This window comes from Hyposmocoma kahamanoa, unplaced genomic scaffold (genome assembly GCF_003589595.1).
Source record: "Hyposmocoma kahamanoa isolate Upper Pololo Valley unplaced genomic scaffold, ASM358959v1 87, whole genome shotgun sequence".
In the NCBI taxonomy this organism is placed as follows: Eukaryota; Metazoa; Arthropoda; class Insecta; order Lepidoptera; family Cosmopterigidae; genus Hyposmocoma; species Hyposmocoma kahamanoa.
In genome coordinates this window covers 22,739,689-22,748,445 of record NW_020654422.1, presented here as the reverse complement: position 1 = coordinate 22,748,445, position 8,757 = coordinate 22,739,689, and the positions used below count along the sequence as shown (strand labels likewise).

General features: G+C 42.8%; 1 protein-coding gene across 1 annotated transcript in view; it reads right to left on the bottom strand.

The window, feature by feature from the left end:
• LOC113235529 (eukaryotic translation initiation factor 4 gamma 2) overlaps positions 1-3,293 on the bottom strand; it is a 12,274-nt gene extending 8,981 nt beyond the window's left edge. The window contains exons 1-3 of the mRNA XM_026471263.1: positions 3,060-3,293; positions 2,696-2,971; positions 598-1,557 (exon numbers count right to left, since the gene is read on the bottom strand). Coding sequence (XP_026327048.1) covers positions 598-1,557; positions 2,696-2,821 — 1,086 coding nt within the window. The 5' untranslated portion in view covers positions 2,822-2,971; positions 3,060-3,293. The remainder of the gene's footprint in view (positions 1-597; positions 1,558-2,695; positions 2,972-3,059) is intronic.
• Between the last annotated feature and the right edge of the window lie 5,464 nt (positions 3,294-8,757).

Sequence of the window (8,757 nt, the reverse complement as noted above, 5' to 3'; positions counted from 1 at the left end):
TACGACATTTCTGCTAATGGTTCGAATTTATGGACATCTGTTATACTGTGTTTTTGAATTTAAATAAAATATTTCCAGAGCGCGATCACGATTCCCGTGCAAACTAAAATGTCCTAAAACTCCCCTTGTAAATAAAATTTTAAATAAATTTTTTTCTTAAATTCTATTAGCAAATATAGACGTTAATATGACCGTTAATTTTTTATTCTTTGTTTTGATAAAAGGTCCGTTATCTACTGCATTATTTATAGTCTGTTCCAATCCAATGTGCCAAAAAAGTAAACAAAAAAAGATGTTCCACATATATATAGATATATGTATAGACATGTATCTATATATATGTGGCACATCTTTTTCCGACTTACGGTAGTAATATAAGAAAACATAATTAATTATTTACACGGATTGTCCGCGACGCGAGTGTCCCGCACCGGCTTACGTTACCGGTTGCTACGCTACAAACCAAAAGCCGACGGTTCACTAGCGAGAAAAAATTCATGAAATTATAGTTCATATAATTTTTTTCTTTTTTTCTCCCCTACAAACATTCGCCTCACTGCTCCGTTATTTTCGCGAAGCGTTCTAGCAAAGCGCTACATTGGCCTCGGCGGGAACGGGGACCGCCTTCGTCGCGCTGGGCGATTTACACCGGCCCGGCCTCTGCGCGCGATCGCAGCGGCTGGGGCGTGCACGAAAGAGAGGGCCGAGCGGATACTGACTGTGCACGGGCTGCAGCGAGGGCGGCGGCTCGCGCGACAGGCGGTTGGCGGTGAAGAGCAGCGAGTTGGCGGCGGGGCGCATCTGCACGTCGGCCAGCGCGGCCGCGGCGGGCAGGCGCGTCTTGGCGCGCGCCGCGTCCTTGGGCGCCTTGGCCGGGAAGTGCGCGGGCGCCGGCCGCGAGTGCGCGTAGTAGCCGGGCGCCGAGCGCTGGCGGAAGGCGTCGCGCGGCGCGCCGAAGCCGTTGCCGAACAGCTTGTCGGGCGGCGGCACCAGCGGCGCGGCGGGCTGCAGGCTGAGCCCGGCCAGCACGTCGTCCAGCGGGCGCGCGCGCAGCCCGCCGCGGAACAGCGAGTCGCGCTCGCGGTGCGCGTCGCGCTCGCGCTCGCGCCGCGGCGGCGGCTCGTCGTCGTCGCGCAGCTGGTGGATGGGCACCGGGCCCTCGGCCGACACGGCGGCGCGCGGCACCCAGCCGCCGCGGCGCAGCTCCACCACGTCACGCAGCATGAAGCGGATGCGCGGCGCCAGCTCGGCCGACGCCGACAGCGTCTCGATGCGCGCGAAGTACTGGTCCATGAGGCCGCGGCCGCGCTCCGAGTCCAGCACGCGCCCGCACGTGCGCACCAGCTGCGCCAGGCACTCCAGGTCCTCGTGGTGCTCGGCCGCCGCGCGCCGCGCCAGCAGGTTCTGGATGCAGCGGTGCAGGATGGACTCGGCCAGGATCTCCAGCTTGCCGAGCTCCCCGATGAACTTGATGTTGCCGAGCATCTTGCATTTTGCCAGGTGCCGCTTCTCCTCCTCGTCCGGCGAGAGCTCCTTGTTCTCGTACGCGGCGAAGGCCTGCGCGGGGAACGTCGAGAACGAACTTTGGGTCTAATAGTAGTAACAGTAGAGCTCGTCTGGGGAAGTGTTTTTTTTTTTTTTTTTTAATTTATTTAGGAAAAACATACAGTCTTATACAAATATTACATATAAAAACATTAAAATTACAAGCAGACCTGATTGTTCCATTAAATAATTACGAATATAAGAAAATTTGTACAACGGACAACAGTATACATGACATCCAACAATAAAAGAAATTAAACAATATAAGGTTATGCATTAGGTGCTCTGTGAAATATAATATCTCCCACTTTTCGCTTATACTTTACCAGCGATAAAGAGAACATACCGACGTCTTTCAAGTTGTCGTTATAATACCTACACGAGCGTCTAATAAATGAGTTTCTGGCGTAATTTGTAGAACATGGGTAACAATAAAAAGATTTTTTGGAACGTGAGGAGATTCTTGGAACATAGAAATTAATCAATTGTAGTAAGGAAGCAGAGTCTATATTACCATTAACTATTTTATATAGGAAAATTTCATCCAAGAAGATACGTCTGTTAACTAGGGAATCTATATTATACCTTTTACCGGCAGTTTCATAGTCAACAAAGAAATTCCCTGTTCGGTAGTCTAATGATTTTAGAAATTTGTTTTGAACTTTTTCAATGCGTGCAATATGAACGGTGTATTGAGGGCTCCATACGACACATGCAAATTCTAAAAGTGATCGAACGAAAGAATAATATAAAAGTTTATAGGTAAATGCTTTATTAAATGGCCTAGCAAGGCGAAGAATCATACCAAGTTGCTTATAAGCTCCACCAATTATATTATCAATGTGAATATTAAAATGTAGTAGTATTATTAAAATGTGAATATTAAAGTGTTGTGCCACCTTGCCTATTTCTGCCGCCAAGCAGTGAGGTGAGCGTTACTGCGCTCCGGTTCTAAAGAGTAAGGACGCTGGTAAAATTACAGGCACATGGGACTCGTCGACTCTCGTATCCTTGCAATTTAAAACTCTGAATGGCATAATATGACTGTTACGGACAGACGCGTAGCTTACCACCTGGCGCACGACTTGTTTGCCACTTATGCCGTCCCGTCACTAGATGTTATAAAAAAAAGGCAATCCAGTCGATGTACCTGCGCGCGGTTCTCGAATTCGGTCCGGCATTTGTTCAGCAGTAACAACTTAAACGTGCAGGGCTGTCCGGGCGGCTCGAAGTTGGGCGCCTCTTCGCTGAGCCGCTTGCAGAGTTGGGCGTACATGGACGAGTACTTGGGCTCGTCTAACGCCTTCTCGAATATGAGAAGAATTACGCCTTTGAGGACCTTGTCCGAGTCCAACTGAAGGCCCAGCAGGTCGTCGCTGAGCTTCTGGAACTTCTCTGGCGTGAGTTTGTTGAGGATGCCGCGAACCTGCAACAGACGGGAAGGCGACAGTTACCGGCCGAGCTACCGGTACGGCCGACAGGAGCGAAGCGGCCCGGACGGCGGATCGACGAACCTTGCGGAAGATGATGTCGTGCTTGGCGTCGCCATCAGGCACGTCGTGGTGTCGCAGCGAAGAGGGGGGGACCCAGCGGCGCCGGTGCGGGGGGGCGGCGCGATGCCCCGGCGCGCGCGACGCTGGCCCCGGCTGCCGCGCGCTGTCCGTCTTGCGGCCGGTGCTGCCTCCCACGGCCGAGCCTCGCTCTCGCTCGCTCTGCCGCAAGCACGTTGCCGAGCGAGTCACGCCTCCGCTTCAAGCCTGCGACACACACTTGTCCGTTAATATAACACGGAATTTTTGCACAAACAAAACAACACACAGCGTAACATACGTTCATACTTCAGCATTTCTACAGCCCAAACATTTAATCAACATGTTTAGTACTGAAAGAAAATCGTCCCAGTACAACGGTTTTACATATTCGTGGCGGCTCAAAATCTAGATATAAACATTCTAATAATGTATAAGCAGTAAATCTTAAAATCCAATCGCGAAACGCACAAGAAGTAAAGGAAGCAAAGAGAGGACACGCTTTTTATAAGAAATACCTTTTTTATTCCTACGGGTGAAATTGTCTCCACAAACTTTAGTAACAATAAGTCCTCGAATGTCTCAGTATTTCAGAGGACAATATAGCGAGTGCGCTCCGTGGAAATTTAGTTTTATCCAATTTTTGACCAAGAAACGAACAATTAGGTTCGTGTTCGTCAGTTTCTACTTAAATTATAAAATTACACAATTGCAAAAACGTAAAGCCTAAAAAGCTATGCTAAATTTCCAGGACAATGGAACATTTTATTTGTTCTTTCTTCTTGGGTCCGTGAAGTTATGGCTCGGAACAGTTCTGTGGTACTCATGTTGAACCATTCTGCAACATTTTGAAGCGATGGTTTTTCTTCTGTCACGTCTTCTGGGGCCTTGGATTTTTACTTGCAGAATGAGTTGCAGTAGAGAGTATTTTTCGCTCCGCATAATGTGCCCGAAGTATTGCAATCTTTTTGACGTTAATATTAAGACCGTTCTGTGTGCTGATCGACTCTACACGATTGAACAGTTGCAGTAGATGTTCCACCGAGATGGTAAGGAGAATCGTGTCGTCGCTTACAACAATCCCTTCGGTTGCGTCTTGAAGGGAATCTGAAAAAATCTCCTCTGCGTAACGTAGAAAAAGAACGGTGATTATACACATACATTCCTGCCTCCACCTGCTTCACTCCTCGTACTATCTCCACATCATCTGTGAGTTCTTGCTCTACGCGTATATTTCCTATGCGCTGTTGGCAGCTTTATTGGTAAAGACTTTTTGTCACTAAGGTGTTCTTTGGAATTTAGGCCTATATCTTCCAAGATCTGTATCACCTTGTCATGTTTCACATAATCAAATTCTTTATAATTTTATTTGTATACATTTCTAAACAGTCCGATTCTGATGATTTAATGATTCTCGCCATTTGCAGTTGCAACTATGACAATTCACGGCTGTGAATGGAAGTTATGGAAGTGGGTCATGGGACGAGACGACCACTTCTGTCATTTCCATCATCCAACGGTAAATTGAAATCCATATTCAAGAATTACGAAGTAACACAAGAGCCATGGTTTGCCACGATTCGATTTCCATCCTTCAACTATAAAAACACAAAATTTACTCTTTTGATATTCAAAGTAGTGACCGAGAATTTTGAGATCCCGCGTCCGTGGAATCGAGATTCCCCATAATATTCACCTACAGCTCCGCCACAACAGTACTACTGTCATGGATTTGTTATTATCATTGATTTATTTCACGGCACGGTGCCCCCACCAAGAGGCAACTTTTCAACACATGTGTCTTGGACATCATTGATTTATAAGATTAACACACAAAAATAATTTTGCGCCAAATCTATTTATTGGGTGCATTTATATCGCCGCACTTGTAAATGAAAACTTACGCTTAACATTAACATTTATATAAAGGTACGCTCACGAACGTACAGAAACTTTTGTGTACAAACAGGACCATCGCATTTATGTCTTTCTTAAAGCACATAAGATACAAGTTTCTACTGTAAGTATACACTTTAAAAAAGTTACTTAAGGAAGTTAACTTTAGTTTATATTATATTTATAGAATCTTCCTTTTGTGAGACTGAATAAACATTATCTTTATTATTACGTATTTTTTCGCCACCAAGTCAGCGATCATCAAAAATCCAAGTTGAAGTTATGTTGGTTTGTTCCACTAACTAACGTAGACTTGCCTCCGTGGCCGAACCCTCCTGCACTACCACGCAGATTCCCGGGCCAGAAGAAATTTATAAAGCCTACATTTATTTCTCTCGTAAGTTTGGTTGTAATTTGTGGTAGTCGATGTGCGTGTCCATAGCTCCCGCGATACAGGGTTTCTCTACTGCGGGGCTTCAATTATATTTTTTGAAATGACTACACTAGCTTGTTATAATTATTAATACAAAGTCAAAGATCATTTATTCCATAGGCAAAATAAATTTACACTTGAAAACGTCCCATTTACATTACATTAAGCTACTGCTCGTTCACTACGCTGATTTCCCTGAGAAGAACGAGCAAGAAACTCTAGGGATTGCTCTTTTCAAATAAACTTAAATGCTATGGAATACACTTTGAATCAAATTTGTGTGGATTCTGGAGCCGTGTCGTCTTTCCATACATCTTTATCTAACACGTAGTCTTCAATTATGTAATATGACTTTTCGATCAAAATATTTTTAATGTAGTCTTTAAACTTAGGAAATGATAAACTTAATATATGCTCCGGAATCTTATTGTAAAAACGTATACAGTTCCCCATAAAAGAGTTGTTTACCTTGGTTAAACGAAATCGTGGTACCATGAGTTTGGACTTAGCTCTAAGGTTAATATTATGGATATCTTCTTTCTTATTGAAATTATGTATCCTCAAAAAGTTTGAAGTTCCTTACGAACTTATTAATGTCAAAACATCGAACAAAGATCGGACACTCAGAAAGATAGATACAGCTACCAGCCCTGGCGAGATGTCGCTTTTTTGATATCGATTGTCTTGATTATGTTGTCGATTGATTACAATTATTTTTTGTGAAATTACTCCACTAGTTTGTTATAATTATTAATACAAAGATCGAACACTCAGAAAAAATTCCTTCGATCCGGCCGGATTCGAGCCGACGTCTTCTAGCATACCGTGGCAGACGCTATACCAACTAAGCCACGGAACGAACCAGGGGACCTCACGAATTTTTCTATGTGCTTGTTGTCGTGTCTTTGTATTTGGTTTTCCAACGACTTTTTAGTCGTAATACTTGCGCAGTGCTTGCTACGCAGGTTAGTACGTGCTTGCATTTAATAACCTCCCACCAAGACATCACTATTATACTTATTAAATTTTTTGGTAACAAATTCACACATCATGTCACATAGATTATGTTTTCCTTAAATTTATGGAGATTTGAATTTCCTATCATTAATCTCATAATTTCTCATTTTCTAAAGCTGTGAACAGTGATTCTACTAATTAGTAGCAGTAGAGCTCCTTGTGAAAGAGGTCGTCCAGGTAAGTACTGCCACCTTACCTATTTCTGCCGCCAAGCAGTAGTGCGAGGGTTACTGCATTCCGGTTTAGAAGGGTAAGGGTGCTGGTAAAATTAGAGGCACCTCTGTCAACTTATGTCTCAGGGTGACAGGCGCAGTGGTAGCGCCCGTTAGATCTTTGCGATTTAAAGTTCCGAGTGGCACTGCAACTGTTACCGACCGGCGCGTCGCTTACCAGCAGGTGCACGACTCGATCGTCCTGTCACTTGGTATTATAAAAAATAACAATAATAATATTTATTGGCTATTTTCGTGTTCCCGTATGCAACTAAACAAAAATCTTTTACAATTCATTTCGTAACTTTGTAATCAATATTGTATTATATTATAATAAATAGACGTAATGACATTTCGAACACCCATGTAGAAGGATCGAGTTCAAGGGTGAAAACAGGCAAATCATTCGAATTCACGTTTAAGAATAATTCAATATTTCATAGGAAGATCAGTACTCTATTTTAAATTTAAGGAAAACGTGACATTGGCGCTAAAAATCAACATAGGTGTTTTCGGCAAACCATTAATCTATCACTTAAAAAATATTATTTTACCAATTATATTAGAAATAGGTAAAATAATATTTCGGTGAGGCTCTTTTCATAAATGCCCACTGCGTAGCCAAGTACTACCATTAGTGGAGATTTGTGGAATGAACCGTTTTGTTAAGTTACCCAATAATATATCATTTTAGTCGCTACATGGCGTTATCGAAATGCAACACGTTGTTGGTTTGTTGTACACAAATCTCACATTTAAGCGTCCTCGACTGTACCTATTCTTAAACAGCTTCCATTTAACAAAGACTACGCTGGGACTGTTGTACTGCACGTTGGAAAACAGTCATCGTTTATTGCTTTCACTTGTGGGGGTTCAGGGCCAGACACACGCGGCGCTACTCCTAGGAAACTGCATTTATCTCAAATATACACTTACAAAAACCATGCATTTATATTGTGTATAAAAAACTTTCAAAACATCGAATACTATCTCCGTTATTTTATTTTTATTCATCAGAAAAAATACTTTTCCTCAAGAGCATGCAAAATTACTTTAGTAGTATTTAGTATTATTTTCATCGCGCAAATTATGAGATTAATTACGTGTTTTGGGAAATGTCATATGAACAAATAAAGGTCAGTGTAATTTTTTTAGATGAGCATGATAATGAGGAATATTACATTTGATGCATTTATTTATTTACTATACTATTTATAGAACAATTTTGTTACGTTTCTTGAACATCAAGCTCAGGAGTCGATCGACGTTTACTGAAACAAGTGAATAATACAACTATTCGATTCGAAACTCTTTAAATCGATGCACGCGACGTTAGGTCGCTAACGGATGCCGCGGCGCCGCCGCCGCCGCCGCGCCCGGCCGAGTCAAGATAGAACGAATCAGGATTCGTTCACGATATCTTTCGTATTTGTTGTGGTGGTAACACAGTGGCAACACAAATGTTACATTGTGCAAAAATGCAAGAATACGAACGTGTCTGTAAACCGATTTTTTAGTTCCGAGAGACGCGAAAATAAGAAAAAATGCAGTAATGTAAATCATCTTATATCAAATGATGAAATTCCCCTACCAAGTTAAAGTGTTTTGTACTGTGGCGAATATCATTTTGACGTAACAAGCATTGTACCCCAGACCAAACGATAAAAAAACACTTAGTACTAATACGTATTTATATTACACGTAAGAACATGTACATACCGATACTTATTGTTTTTACAACCCTCTTTTTGAGCTATAGTCTTCATATTCAACGTTCATTATCTCTTCGCATATTTCATTGCATTTCAAAACAAAACCAATATCTAACCCTAAAATCTTGTAATATTGTGTATAAATATACTTTGGTTTTTTTAATATAATATCAAGTGACGGGACGAACAAGTCGTGCGCCTGATGGTTAAGCTACACGTCTGTCCATAACAGTTGCAGTGCCACTCAGAGCTCTAAATCGCAAAGATCTGAGGGGCACTGCCACTGCGCCCGTCACCTTGAGACATAAGTTGACAGTCCCATGTGCCTGTAATTTCACCTGCACCCCTACCCTTCAAAACCGGTACTATAATGCTGACATTACAGCTTGGCGGCAGAAATAGGTAAGGTGGCA